Source organism: Theropithecus gelada, chromosome 18 (genome assembly GCF_003255815.1).
Source record: "Theropithecus gelada isolate Dixy chromosome 18, Tgel_1.0, whole genome shotgun sequence".
In the NCBI taxonomy this organism is placed as follows: Eukaryota; Metazoa; Chordata; class Mammalia; order Primates; family Cercopithecidae; genus Theropithecus; species Theropithecus gelada.
The window spans coordinates 28,182,630-28,197,871 of record NC_037686.1 but is presented as its reverse complement, the minus strand read 5'-3'; the positions used below and the strand labels follow the sequence as shown (position 1 = coordinate 28,197,871).

At 47.8% G+C, this 15,242-nt stretch overlaps 1 protein-coding gene across 1 annotated transcript in view; it reads right to left on the bottom strand.

Annotated features, from left to right (window-relative positions):
- MOCOS (molybdenum cofactor sulfurase) overlaps positions 1 to 14,492 on the bottom strand; it is a 58,996-nt gene extending 44,504 nt beyond the window's left edge. The window contains exons 1-4 of the mRNA XM_025365229.1: positions 14,019 to 14,492; positions 6,338 to 6,427; positions 2,901 to 2,967; positions 1,362 to 2,003 (exon numbers count right to left, since the gene is read on the bottom strand). Coding sequence (XP_025221014.1) covers positions 1,362 to 2,003; positions 2,901 to 2,967; positions 6,338 to 6,427; positions 14,019 to 14,166 — 947 coding nt within the window. The 5' untranslated portion in view covers positions 14,167 to 14,492. The remainder of the gene's footprint in view (positions 1 to 1,361; positions 2,004 to 2,900; positions 2,968 to 6,337; positions 6,428 to 14,018) is intronic.
- Between the last annotated feature and the right edge of the window lie 750 nt (positions 14,493 to 15,242).

Here is a 15,242-nt window from a genome sequence, read left to right as displayed (position 1 = left end):
TTTTTTTTTTTTTTTTTTTTTTTTTGAGATGGAGTCTTGCTCTGTCACCCAGGCTAGAGTGCAGTGGGAGTGATCTTGGCTCACTGCAACCTCCGCCTCCTGGGCTCAAGCGATTCTCCTGCCTCAACCTCCTGAGTAGCTGGGATTACAAGCACCCATCACCACACCCAGCTAATTTTTGTGTTTTTAGTAGAGACAGGGTTTCACCATGTTGGGCAGGCTGGTCTTGAACTCCTGACCTCGTGATCCACCCACCTCGGCTTCCCAAAGTGCTGGGATTACAGGCGTGAGCCACCGCACCTGGCCCAATATTATCATTTCTACTTTACAGAAAAAACATGAGGTGCAGAGAACAAGTCATACGTCCCCTCGCTGGTGTGCAGTGGAGCGGGGACTCGTTCCCCAGTGGTCCAGCCTCAGGCACACACAGTTAGTGCTGACTCTATTGTCAAGGCCATGGCCCTACATGCAGGACCCTTGAGTCTGTGTGGGGTCCATGGGGATCTAAAGCCCTTCCCATCTATGTCCAAGGCCTTCTCCGGAATCCTGTAGGTGATTAGTTGCCTACCCAACCCTGTGTCACCACTGTTGATCCAGCAGAACCCTGGGTCAGCCACCATTTTCAGCCTTGACACATTCGACCTTACAGGTCCCAGCTGTCACCATCTGAAAGATTCCTGAGCATAACTCACACCACCTGCCCTTGCAGCCTGGGGATGAGGCATATGCCAACAACCCAGGCAGAGGCCTCTGGCATTTGAGGGCAAGTGACAGCCTGTACCCAGACTCCCTCTGTAACACTCATAGTGGGGCTCACTGAGGTTGCTGCTAACACTGCCTCACAAGTCTGGGGGTCTCTGCTTTAACTGATTCTTCTGGCTAACTAGGTGCCAGGCTGAGCTGATCCTAGGTGCTGGAGAACCAGCCATGCTGTCAATGTGTGGGCAGACTTATTCCAAACGGTGCCACCTTTTAAAGCCACTGGGTTCACCTTTTAAAGCCACTGTTTCAACTGCTGCAATCTCTTGTCAGTGCTGAGGGCAAAGGCCTGGTAGCTCACCCTCCTTACACCATGGGGGCCTTTCACCTCTCCTGTGTGCAGTTCTTATCTGCAGGCCCCGGTCGTCTCACAGCTCTGGAGAAGTCTCTCAAATGGGGGCAGAATTCACTGAACCACCTGTGTCACCTCCAGTCAACCTCTGCCTCCCAGATCTGAGCCCTGCCATCAGCCTGTCCCTGCCAGCAACCTGAATTCTGCTGATCCCCAAAGCCAGACCCACCTCTTGCATAATCCTCCAGGAGAAACAGACCAGCCCCCACCTTGCTGAACTCCTCTGGCCCCTCCCCTGTGGCAAGGTTACCTTTGAGCCACCGATGGCCTCGGGATGTAGAAGTCTTCTCCTGCTAGGTAGGCAGAGGCTGTGCCTCCTCCAAAGTAGGTCTTCCTCAGTAGAGGAGCCGCACGATTATGGACCAGCAGAGCACCCAGGCCGGTAGGGAACCCGAAGATCTTATAGAAGGAGATGGGGACAAAGTCGGCCTGGTGAGCTGACAGGTCCAAAGGCGAGGTGCTCACATAGGAGGCTGCGTCGAGCAGCACAAACCACTTCCCAGGCGTGCTCACAGGGTGCAACCGCCCAGACTTGACCTCTTCTATCCAGGACAGGGGGTATCTGACTCCAGAAAAGTTACTCTGAGCTGGGTAGCAGAAGAGATGTGGCAGTTGGCAGTCTGGGTCGCTGACCGAAGCACCACGTTCCTCTGCAGACCACAGGTCCTCTGGCCTGACCGGGGTTGACGTGACATTTATGGCCATGGTCACATTCCTCATGCCCACTACAGAGGTGTGGCTGTCGGTGAGGTAACAGAACTGACTCCCACTGCTCTCTGGGCCCTGGGACACCCATGGAAAGGCCTCTGCCACCAGTTTGAGAGCAGCCGTGCTCCCAGAAGTGAAGATCACAGTGTAGTCCTCCGCGGTGGTGTGGAAGTGCGCCAGGATTCTGGAAGAAGCACAACATCCCGGCAACCCCCGGATCTCAGCCCCAGCGCTGAATGTTTGCAGGCTGTTTTGTTTCTATTAACTATGACATCTCTACCTTAATGGATAGATAGGCTTTGCCACAGCTGTGAAGTTAGAGCAGGGGCAATGGAAGCCGTGGGAACGAGTTCCAGTTGGCGAAATCCTCTTACCTCCCAAATATCACTGGATATCTCCAATTTGATATGACGAAAATCCACGATAAACTTAATCAGAGTTGATACTACCCTCTCTCTTGGTGCTTTCTATGTAGCTCTAACATAACAAGGTTTAAGTAGTAATCAACCTGTTTACATTGCTTTTAATTTTGGCAACCCTAATAGCAAAACAGTACCACTTTCAAATTTGAAATAACTCGAAATTGTGTTAATAATTTTAAGTACCACCTGGAAATTATTTGCCAGATACTATTACATGTAGAAAGTATAGAGAGCTGTTTAACATACAAATACTAGTAAGAAAAGGGGGAAAAAAGGGAAAAAAGACAGGAAGAAAACAAGGTGCCTAATAAAACTTCTTATGAAAAGGAAAACCAGATAATTAGTACTTTTCTTCTTTCCGAAAACAAGACCTGGGATCCTGGATCACTCCCTGTCACTCTGGCACTACAGAGTCTCTGGAGCCACACAAAACAGCTGTGTGTATCTACCTGTGCCTCTCACCCGCCCCACATTGCATCTACTCACCCCTGCCTTTCTGAGCTCTGACTCTGATGTTTCTCAACATGCATGCATTGCCTTTTAGCCAACTGTGATCCTCCTGAAACCAACTCAGAACCTTTGTGGGATGCAGGCAAGTCTTAGGAAGGAAGTCTGTCTGCCTAGGTATGCCCAGTTCGGCAGGTGTCCCTGATGCTTACCTGTAGCGCACCTGCTCCACAGTGTCATAGGTGAGCTTGCTGCTGATGTTCTGGCTGTGAGGATTACCTGGCAGGTTACAAAGACAAGGCCACCAAGTCACTACTTAGGGTCTCTTCTTTTGTGTTCCTTCCAAACCCACTCCCTCAGTTTCTCAAAAAGCTCAACATAAAACTACCATATCACCTCACAATTCCACTTCTAGATTTCTACCCCTCAAAAATGAAAACTTATGTCCATACAGACTTGCACGTGAATGTTCATAGCTTTATTCAGAAAGCCAAATTCTGGAAACAATGTAAATGTCCATCAACGGGCGAACAGATAAACAAAATATGCTACATCCATAAAATAAAAGTGATTTGGTTTTTTGTTGTCTTGCTCTGTCACTCAGGATGGAGTTCAGTGGCATGATCATAGGTCACTGCAGCCTCAAACTCCTGGGCTCAAGTGATCCTCCCATCTCAGCCTCCTGAGTAACTGTGACTACAGGTGTGCACCACTACACTCGGCTAACTTTTTAAAATTACTTTTTGTAGAGATGAGGTCTCACTATGTTGCCCAGGCTGGTCTTGAACTCTTGGGTTCAAGCAATGTTCCTGCCTCAGCCTCCCCAAGTGCTAGGATTATAGGCATGAGCCACTGCACCCAGCCAGGGAAGTTATTTGCCAATAAAAAGGAACAAACTACTGGCTATGTCATGAAAGAACTTCAAAAGCATGGTAAATGAAATACTCCAGACACAAGAATATACAAAATGCATGAATCAATTTACATTAAATGTCCAGCAAAAGAATTGTAAAGAGATACACAAAGTCGATTAGCAATTGCCTGGGGCTGAGGGCAGCAACAAGGATTAGCTGTAATGGGCATGAAGGATCTTTTTGGGGGAAGGAAAATATCTAACTGATTTATAGTGATGATTGCATCACTAGGTCAATTACTAAAAAAAATCATTATTGGACACCTGAAATAGATTTTTTGTTTGTTTGTTTGCTTGCTTTTTTTAGAGACAGAATCTTACTCTATCACTCAGGCTGGAGTACAGTGGCATGATCATAGCTCACTATAACCTTGAATTCCTGGGCTCAAGGGCTCCTCCTGCCTCAGCCTCCTGAATAGCTAGCACCACAGGCATGTGCCACCACACCTGGCTGATATTGTAAATTTTGGTTTTTTGTAAAGATAGGCTCTTGCTATGTTGCCCAGGCTTGTCTTGAACTCTTGGGCTCAAGCAATCCTCCTACCTTGACCTCCCAAAGCACTGGGATTATAGGCCTGAGACACTGTACCCAGCTGGTAAATTTTATGATACGGTTAAAAAAAAAAAAAATCTCTCCTCACTAGTAAAACCAAATGTGATTGGGAAGAGTATTTTAGAGCTGGAAGTCAGCTCAGAAGCAGGCCAGTGCAAGAGGCTCTTCTACATGTTCTGAACAGGTGGCAATGGCTCTGTTTTAACTCCAGAGAACGTAGTATACAGCCTCAGGAGGCAGCCCTTTTCTCCAAGCATGAAGCAGAGCCAAGAACACCACTTAATCTAAGTCCCCACCTATTGCCCTGCAGATCCCACCACCGCTACTGATACCATTCCTGCAGAAATAATTGATCCCGGCCTCCAAATATGTGAGCGGGGCCACTGTGCTGGCCTTAGCCACCCACTCTCAAGGATGAAGGCCCTCCTCCCAATTTCAATCTTCCTTTTAACTTCTAGTTTTGCTGCCTTCTACACTTCACCAAGTGTGTCCTAGAGTATCATGACCTCCCTCAAACTCAGCCCCCAGACAGGCCTTGGTAGGGCCTGACCTATCAGGCCAGGCACCAGCATTTCTCAGGAGCTATATGTGCTCATTAACGCAGACTTTGCCCTTTTGTTTTAGATTTATTTTTTCCTTCAAAATACACTGAAAGATTGCACTGGATTTCTGGCCACTGCAGCTACCACATGTTCTGTTTCCACATTGCTAGTAGCCTGTGGGACCTGGTAATTATCCTAATTATCTTTCCTCTGCTTGGCTTTAGCTCTGCATTATTAGGACCACCTGTAATCTCATCTCTGCCATCTCTCAGGCTTTCCCACGGTTATGGCTCTTGCAAAGGTCAAAGAAGGAGAATTACAAGTCCCTTTGCAAATTGCAGATTAAAATCAAGATAAATCCCTCCTTGGCACCTTCCCAGAAGACTGTTCCCCAGATTTAAATATCTGCGGGCTGCATAGAGCCAAGATACAAACCCCTTAATGTGGCATAACAGAAGTATCCTGAATCAAGGCACTCTGGTGGAGGCTAACGGCTTGGGCTCTGGAGCTAAACTACCTGGAAACCCAGCTTCTAGCTCCCCCAACTCCAGTCCTTCCTGTGAAGCCTCAGACTAGTTACTTGCCCTCTCTGGGGCCCTATTTCTTCACCTATAAAACAGGAGTAATACCAGAACCTATGCTTCTTGGGTTGTTGTGAGGCTGAAAAGAGAAAGCTCATAGCGAGTACCTGATACATGTTATTTATCGCTATTCTCATCACAAATATTACAATTGTTACTGCCACTATGATTTCAAATTCCCTTTCCAAAGCATGTGAGGATCATGTTGTGCTGCTAATAAATGCCACTGATGACAATACCATTGCTCCTAGAACAAAGATCAAGCATCTACAATGTGCTGCACTGGCTTCTTCTCCCTCCCTCCCTCCCCATTCGGACCTCTCCCACTCTCCTCCCTTCATGTTCCTGGACTGGTTCCTGAAACCACTACAGGATCTTGGCTCAGGCTGTTACCCTGCCTGCTCGCACTTCTCCCCATCTTGTCTGAGTGAATTCTGGCTCATCCTCCTCATCCACTCCACTCCAAAGGAAACTTTCCCTGACATACACAAGCCAACCCCACTGTCACTACAGATACAGGCTGGCCTGGAACTAGGCACCTGTTGTTGTCCATAGTCCTTCACACAGTTGGTAATCTCATTTATTTGGAGTTCACGTAAGGTCTTGTCTTCCAGGACTAGATCACAGTGTCCAAGAAGAAAGGGATTTGTTTATTTTGTTCCCATTATAGCACTGTGCCACACACATCAGAGTGGCTCGATGAGCATTTATAGAGTGAATGACTGAATTAACATCCCTCCTGCTGCCCTACTCTCTGCACTGTACAGGGTCACTCACCACCATCAAACACAGCACCTTTGAATCTCTGTGCCCTTCCTAACACTGGCCCCTTCTTCTGGTAGTAACCTGCGTGTCTGTCCCTGAGCCAGCTCCCTCCATCCCGGCCACACGTTTACAGTACAGAATGCCCCAGGGTGCCTGCCTGGCCCCTATCTTACATGGGGCTTATTCAGCTTTTTGTGGTCAGAACAGTCCCGGTCTATTAATCCAACATTTAATATGCATAGGTATATCAGCTGCATGTAGTTGACTAAAACCCGTTTCAGGCGTTTTTCATTACCGTAAGTGTTTTCCATGAGATCATTAGTGAAGCTTTCGAGCTGGCTCTGGGAGAACAAGGTGGCACCTGCATGGTCAAGGTAGACAGTTCCTGAAAGAAAAAATAAACCTGCAGGTTGTTTTTCATGGGTATTTCAGTCTTTTTACCTGAATCTGGTTTGTATAAGCCCAACCAATGCCATCTAATGCGTGTTGACGTAACACCAGGCCACTGACTTGAGCCCGGTGCCTCTTGATATGTGCCTCTTAATCCAAGTGTAGGCATGAGCAGTGGAAGGACTGCGCTTCTAATGCTGAAGGACTTTTCAAGCCCTGAGAGAGCCCTCCTGATTAATCAGCTCTCTTCACTCTTTTGTGAACCTGGAACAGCATCCCTCACAGAGAAGGTGCCCAGCAGACATTGGTGATGAATGACAGCAAAGCTGTTTCACATTGTGACTCACAACCTGTTCTGGAGGTTCTAGGAGGATTCCCTGAGGGGAGAGCCCTGATCCTACTTTCCCACACTGCTCTGCACCCCTCAACCCTAATGCAGCTGTGAGAGCTTCTAAGAATACAAGGAATGCAAATGATCCCTCCAGCCTCTCTCACAGAGAAATGCAAATTTAGATGAAAATGAGATACTGTGGTTTACTGATCAGATTGGCGGAGATCAGTGGTTGGATCCCTCACTGTGTGAATGGAGCTGCGGCGAAACAAGCTCACTGGTACACGGCTGGTAGGAGGGTACACAGGTACACCTTCTTTATGCTCAGCAATTTGGCAACGTCAGTTCACACTTTAAAATGTACACACCCTTTGACCTAGCAATTCCTCTTGCAGGAATTCATCTTACAAATACCCACATTTTTGTGGAATGACATGAATATCAGGATATTCAATGAACTATTGCCTGCAATAGCAAAAGATTGGAAACAACTTAAATGTCCATCGATGCGCTTTTAAAATAAACACTGTACACTATCTAATAAGTACTGACATGAAACAAACTCTGAGATACCCTTTTAAGTACATATAATAAGAAGAGATTCATTCATTCACTTATCAAATGTTTTGTATAGAATGGGTTGTTTTATCAAAGCTTAACTGAGACGTAACATAAAATTCACCCTCTTAAAGTATACAATTCAGTGGTTTTTAACATATTCATAAAATTACATAAGTACCATTAATTTTAGAATATTTTCATTCATCCCCAAAAGAAATCCCATATAATTACCAATCACTCCCCAGTGCCTCCAACCCCAGCCCTTGATAACCACTAACCTACTTTCTGCTTCTCTAGATTTGCCTATTCTGAACATTTCATGTAAAAGGAACCATACAATATGTGGCCTTTAGTGTCTGACTTCTTTCACTTAGCATAATGTTTTCAAGGTACAGCCACATTGCAGCATGTATCAGAACTTCCTTTAATGGCAGAATAGTTTTCCATTGTATGAATATACCACATTTTTTTTTTTTTTTTTTTTGAGACGGAGTCTCGCTCTGTCGCCCAGGCTGGAGTGCAGTGGCCGGATCTCAGCTCACTGCAAGCTCCGCCTCCCGGGTTCCCGCCATTCTCCTGCCTCAGCCTCCTGAGTAGCTGGGACTACAGGCGCCCGCCACCTCGCCCGGCTAGTTTTTTTTTATTTTTTAGTAGAGACGGGGTTTCACCGGGTTAGCCAGGATGGTCTCGATCTCCTGACCTCGTGATCCACATTTTATGTATCCATTCATTTACTGAGGAATATTTGGGTTTCCAGTTTTGTGTATTATAAATGATTGCTGCTATGAATATTGGTGTACAAGTTTTTATGTGGATGTATTTTCTCTCATTTGGTGGGTTGTCCTTTCACTTTCTTGATGGTGTTCATTAAAACATACAAGTTCTTTTTAACTTTGATAAAATACAATTTGTCTATTTTTGTTGTTGCATTTTTGGTGTCGTAAATTATTGTCTAATCCAACAAGGTCCTAGTGATTTATGCTTATGTATTACTCTAAGAATATTATACTTTTAGCTGTTTCATATTTAGGTCTTTGATCCACTGAGTTAATTTTTGAATGCAGTATGAGGTAGGGGTCCAAGTTCATTCTTTTGCATGTCAATATCCAGTTGTCCCAATATCACTCATTGAAGAAGTTATTATTTGCCTCATTGAATAGTCTTGGAATCTGTTGAAAATCAACTGACCATAGACATATGGGTTTATTGAATTAAAATTCTATTTCATTGGTCTATATGTGTATACTTATGCCGATATTACACTGTCTTTATTCTGTAACTTTGCAGTAAATTTTGAAACTGGAAAGTGTGATTCCTCCAACTTTGATCTTCAAGATTGCTTTGAGGTCAGGTGTGGTGGCACACACCTGTAATCCCAGCACTTTGGGAAGCCGAGTGGATCATTTGAGGTCAGGAGTTCAAGACCAGCCTGGCCAACATGGTGAAACCCCATCTCTACTACAAATACAAAAATTAGCCAGGCAGTAATGATGTGCGCCTGTAATCCCAGCTACTTGGGAGGCTGAGGCAGGAGAATCACTTGAGCCTGGGAGGCGGAGATTGCAATGAGCTGAGATTACACCACTGCACTCCAGTCTTTATGACAGAGACCCTGACTCAAAAAATAAAATAAAATAAAATGATTGCTTTGGCTATTCTGAGTCACTTGCATTTCTATATAAATTTTAAAATCAGCTTGTCAACTTCTACAAAAAGGCAGCTGGGATTTTGATAGGAATTTCATTGAATCTATATATCAATTTGGAGATTATTACCATGTTAACAATATTAAGTCTTCCAACCCATCAATACAGGATATCTTCCCATTTATTTAGGTCTTCTTTAATTTCTTTCAATGATGTTTTACAATTTTCAGTGTATGTCATACTTCTTTTGATAAATTTTTTGTGTATTTTATTATTTTTGATGCCTTAGGAACTATTTTTCTAATTTCATTTTCATAGTATTTATTGCCAATGTATAGAAATTGAACTGATGTTTGCATATTGATCTTGTATCCTACCGCTTGGCTAAATTTGTTTTTAAATTCCAATAGTTTTGTGTGTGGATTCCTTGAAATTTTTTATATACAAAATTACATTATTGGCAAGTAGAGATAGTTTTACTTCTTTCCAATGCAGAACCCTTCTATTTTGTTTTCTTGCCTACTTGCCCTGGCTAGAGCCTCCAGTACAATGCTGAATGGAAGTGGTGAGAACAGGCACCTTTGTCTTGTTTCAAACTCAAGATGGAAGTTTTCAGTCTTTCACCACAAAGTATGATGTTAGCTGTGGGGGTTTTGAAGATGACCTTTATCAGTTGGTTAATTTTCCTTTCATTCCTAGTTTATTGTGTTTGCACTCAAGAAATATATTGAGCACCTACTATGTGCCAGGCATTGTTCTAAGTGCTGGGGACATAGCAATGAACAAAATAGAAGCTGGTATGATAATGGCAGAGGAAGACCTTAAACACAAACTATGTCAGGTGTTGAGACATACGGCTCACTTTTGGTTTTAAAAAAACAAAAAGTGTAAGGGCTGGATACAGTGACTCACATCTATAATCCCAGGATTTCGGGAGGCCGAGGTAGGAGGATTGCTCGAGGCCAGGAATTTGAGACCAGAATAAGCAACATAGTGAGACCTCTTCTCTATAGAAATATATATCCAGGCATGGTGGTGCACACCTGTAGTCCCAGCTACTTGGGAGGCTGAGGCAAGAGGATAGCTTAAGACCAAGAGGTCAAGGTGGCAGTGAGCTATAATCATGTCACTGCATTCCAGCCTGGGTGACAGAGCAAGTCCCTGTCTCAAAAAGTGCGCACATGCACACATAAATATAGACAACCACTGGAAAGATACACAAGACATGAGTGACAGCAGTTGACTCTGAGGTGGCCACAGTGGCTGCAGCTGGAGTGAGAGGGAGGCTCCCTGGTGATTCTTCACCTTCCTTTGGCAACTTTTGAATCTGATACCATTAAATGTTGTATCAGTCCATTCTCACATTGCTATAAAGAACTACCTGAGACTGGGTAAAGAAAAGAGGTTTAATTGACTCACAGTTGCACAGGCTATATAGGAGGCATGGCTAGGGAGGTCTCAGGAAACTTTACAATCTTGATGGAAGGCAAAGCAAGCACATCTTAATATGGTGACGGGAGGGAGGAGGGGGAGAGAAAGAGAGAGAGAGAGAGAAAGGGTGGGGGAGAGAAAGGGTGGGGGAGAGAAAGCACTTGTGAAGGGGGAGGTGCTACACACTTTTTTTCTTTTTCTTTTTCTTTTTTTTTTTTTTTGAGAGAGAGAGGGTCTTGCTCTGTCACCCAGGCTAGAGTGCAGGGGCTCAATCTCGGCTCACTGAAACCTCCACCTCCTGGGTTCAGCCTCCCAAATAGCTGGGATTACAGGCATGTGCCACCATACCGGGCTAATTTTTTATACTTTTAGTAGAGATGGGGTTTTGCCATGTTGGCCAGGCTGGCCTCCCAAAGTGCTGGGATTACAGTTATGAGCCACTGCACCTGGCTAAAGAAAGTTAGTTTGTTTGTTTTGAGACAGTATTTCACTGTGTTGCCCCGGCTGAAGTGCAGTGGCGCAATCTCAGCTCACTGCAGCTTTGACTTCCCAGGTTCAAGCAATTCTCCCACCTCAGCCTCCTCAGTAGCTGGGACTTTAGGCATGAGCCTGCCTAATTTTTGTATGTTTTGTAGAGACGGGGTTTCACCATGTTGCCCAGGCTGTTCTTGAACTCCTGGGCTCAAGTGATTGGCCCACCTCAGCCTCCCAAGTGCTAGGATTACAGGCTTGAGCCACCATACCCAGTTTGTGCTACACACTTTAAACAACCTGATCTTGTAAGAACTCACTCTCACGAGAACTGCAAGGGGGAAATCCACCGCCTTGATCCAATCACCTCCTACCAGGTCCCTTGCCCAACACTGGGAATTACAATTAGACATGAGATTTAGGTGGGGACACAGAGCGAAACCATATCAAATGTATGACCTAGTCCAAAAAGATACTTTTAAAACAATGTTCTGAATCTTGTACTAAAGATTCAGAAATACAAAGCTACCAAACCAGAAGAAAGGCTTTTGTTCACCTAGGCATCAAGGCCACAGGTGAGACCTGGAAGCTGCTGGGGAGCGTCTCACACTGTGCCACAGTCTTCTGCAGGCCCAAGTAGCTATTGGAGAAAAAGCTGCTTTGGCTTTTGGTCCAACGGTTAATTTTGCAGGAAAAACAAAAGGGTGCGAAAGTTGTGTTAGATCAGTCATACATGTGATGTTAGGAGAAAGTCAGCCAGCATAGGGATTAATGGTACAGAATCCAAGTCAATCAACCCAGACTTGAATCCTGGCTCCACCACTAGCCACTCTGGGCCCCTGTTCCTTCATCTGCAGATGGGACAAAGGTTAAATGAGCTGGTATATGGCAGCACATAGTCCAATGCTCAGGACACAGGTGTAGCTGCTATTAGAAACAGGTGAATGACACCAAAGTTAAATGGCATCAGATCTTCAGGAAAGAGAATTCCAGAGTCAGCTCTAGGTCATCCTTGTCCAGTTCTCATTCCAGCATGATGAGTAGTCATCATTCAGCACGAAGGCTTCCAGAGACCCTTGACACACATCTGTGTATTCAATATGCTCCCTTCACAAAGGCAAGGAAGTTCCCATCCAAATCGCTAGGTAACACATTTCAGCCCTTAAAGCTTAAGCATTTAATTATTCTGAGCTACTACTTAACCAGAGAATTCTCAAACGGGCAGAAAAACTTCATGAGGGGAGAGGAGGAGCGAGGAAGAGATTGTATTATTTTGGTTGGTTTTTCCTGCCCTCTCTCTGGCTTGTTTCTAGGAGAAAGACAAGTGGACATGTTCCAAGACTCCCAGCAGTGGGAGGGGCATCAGGTTAGTGCACAAATGTCCACTTTAACCATAATGTAGAGGAAATACGGGGAACTTGCATTAAATAAAAGATGCCCACAACACTACCAGAAATACAGTAAGCGGTAAAGGAGTTCTGAGGGCCAGCCTGGCTGACACATCCCAATTTTGCATTTGAGGGGAAATGTACTGTTCTTTGAGGAACAGGAGTGAAACCAGGAGGGGACAAGCATATAGCTCTACTTTCCCAGGGTAGCATTGAGGGGAGAGGTAGGCCAATAGTAGGTGTGAGAGATCACAGCTGGAGGAGATTTAGGGGATTAAGGAGGTGTGGTGCTGACATAATTACTCAGGTAGCCTTTAAGAGCTGCTTCAAAGAATGGAGAGCCTCTCTCCCCAGCACCTGTGGGCATTCATAGTCTCTGTCTATTTCTGAGTGGTAGGAAATTTCCATAATTAACAGATGAGAGAGACAGAATACAAAAGAAGGGTGAGGAGCTGTCTCCAGCAGGTGACCCTGTGACAGGGAAGGATGAAGAGTGAATAGACAGAGGCTGGCAGAAGGCACCCCTGTCTCCCTCCTGACTCTCCCTACTTAGGAAGCCAGAGGAGACACACAGGAGGAGACCACAGTTCTCACAGTCCCCAAAGGGAAAACACAGTTACCCTTCACAGCACTAGGAAGTGACCCGGAGCGCTGAAATCAGCTACCCAAGTAGTGAAACCTAAGTCATGGTTGCTGTTCTGCCCCGAAAAGGGGAGTAGTTACCAGTTGTTCATTGCGACAGAGCAGATGCACTCAAACCCCGGTGCCCTGTGCCACGAGGTGCCCACTTCACCTGCAGACCCTCCCTGACCGTCCAGTAGGCGGCTCTGGGGCTTGATGAAGCCCTGCACCCAAAGTCCCTGTCACAGGGATGAGTCACTAACTTGGGTCCGGGCAGCAGAGGGCCGGGTGGGCCAAGGCCAGATGGAGCTTGATTTGCAATTTCATCAGCCTGTTCCGCTGAGGAAAGGCACGATGCGATCTTGGTCTTCTTATCTAATTCACGGGCGCTCCCTGTTCTTAAAGGTGAAATCGCACTCTTTGCTAATTCTTCTAGTCCTCCAGCCAACTGGAGCTCAGAGGGATTGTTCTGACGCTGCAAGAGTGAGGAAAATGAGGTTTCGAAAATGAAAGCTGAATACGGGCTAACCCAGAGGAGTCTGCAGAGTGCAGCCTTGGGAGGTCCCTACCAGAAGGCCTTGGCCTCTGGGTCCCAACCTGGCGCGCCGGCAGAGGTGCTGTCCCAGCCCGGGCGCTGGCGGCCCACGCACCGCTCCTACCCCGGGCGGACATCCGAAGGGTCACGGCCGCTGGACATGCTGTCTTTTGCAACCCCGACCCCAGCAGGCCCTTTAGAGTGAGGGGTCTCCCACAAGAGGGCAAGGACCATCCTAAGCCCTCTCGCGGAGGGCGGGAAAAGGGGAAGAGGGCTGGGTCAGTCCTGCCCACTGGAAAGTCTGAAGAGTAAGAGTAGCAAGAAGCCTTGGGGCTGCAGGTGGGACCTCAGGGAGCCATGTCTACGAAGCGGACGCGTGGACACGTCGCTCCTGGAGTTTTGATTCAAAATGCGCCCCAATTTATTCAAAATGCCCCAGTGGCCTCTGCGCACTGACCACCCCAGCTCCCTCCCTCACTGCTGAATGGCCAGGACCTTACTTGACAAATTAGGTAGCGCCGCTCTCACTAGCAGCAAAAGAGCCGTCCACGTCGGTTCCAGAAACCTCGTGTCCCCACGCCTGCCCCCCGCTCCCGCCTCACCTGCCAGGCGGCGGAACTCGCGCGCCCGCAGCTCGCGCAGGCTGCCTGGGCCGTAGCCGTAGCCGTAGGCTAGCCGTGGTGCGCTCGGGTCCCGGGACCCCGCGAAGGCCGGCAGCTCCCGCCCCGACTCCGCCGCCGCGCTGGCCATGGCTCGGGTTCGTCCATCCAGGCTGACCCGGCCCGGGAAGTGCGCGAAGCCTGCCCCCGGCGACTCCGCCCCTGCCGCGCCTCCCGGGCCGCCAGCCTGCAGCCTCTCGGAATCCACGGCCTAGGTGTGGCGCCCCGGCCGGACTTTCACTTCTGGCCCGCCCTTTTCCCACCTGGCCACGGGAGCGGGTGCTAGTCTTTAAACAACCTCTCGATGGGTCCCACGAAGATGTTTCCAGACCCTTGGAATGCCAAGTTCAACTTTAGCTATGTCCCGCGGAGAGGCTGGTGGAAGAAGCAACGAGGTGATCTTTCCTGCTTGGCATCCTGGAACCCCGCGACCCTCCTCCTCGCAGGGGTCCCGGGACCCTCACCCTCTCAAGCAGGTACCGGCGTCTTGAGGGGGCGCGGGGAGGGGGCGTTCTCGGGTTGCTGCTACCCAGCGGGGCACCTGCTTGCAGTTTGTGAGAATGCGGCTGAGCAAAGGTTAGAAAAGGGAAAAGATCAGGGATCCACGAAGCTAATGAATTCTCAGTGGCTGCACACCGTCGGAACCTGGAGGCTCGGGGGCTTTCCCTGGAGCCGGCACAGCAACTCCAAGTGAGCTGAGTTTCCCTCCCTCCCAACCTCCCAACCTCCCAACCGCGCACTGGGCCCTCCTCCCTGCCTCCCCACCCCTGCATCCCGCCCCGCACTTCCCGCACGTGGGTGTAGCCGGGCCCTCTCTACTGAGGCGAGAGTGCCCTAGAAAAAGCCGCCCCTGTCCCGGACAGGGAGTGGAATAAGAGCACCTCCTCCCATCCCTACTCGGGCCTGCACCCAGAGCACCGGAGACACAGCGGCTCTGTCTTGGAGAACAGGTGCTTCAATTGGGAGGGCCTGGCCAAACCTTATGCGCGGGAAGTGCGGAGCCGGATGCAGGGATGGGGCGGCAGTTGCAGAAGTAAAGCCCAGGCATGAGGTTGTGGGGTGGGGGGAATCTCACGTGTGATCCCAGGTGCGGAACCCGCTGCTGGGAATGGGGTGGAAGCAAAACAGGTACTGCACGCCCAGGCGAGGTGCCTCGTGGGGAGTCGA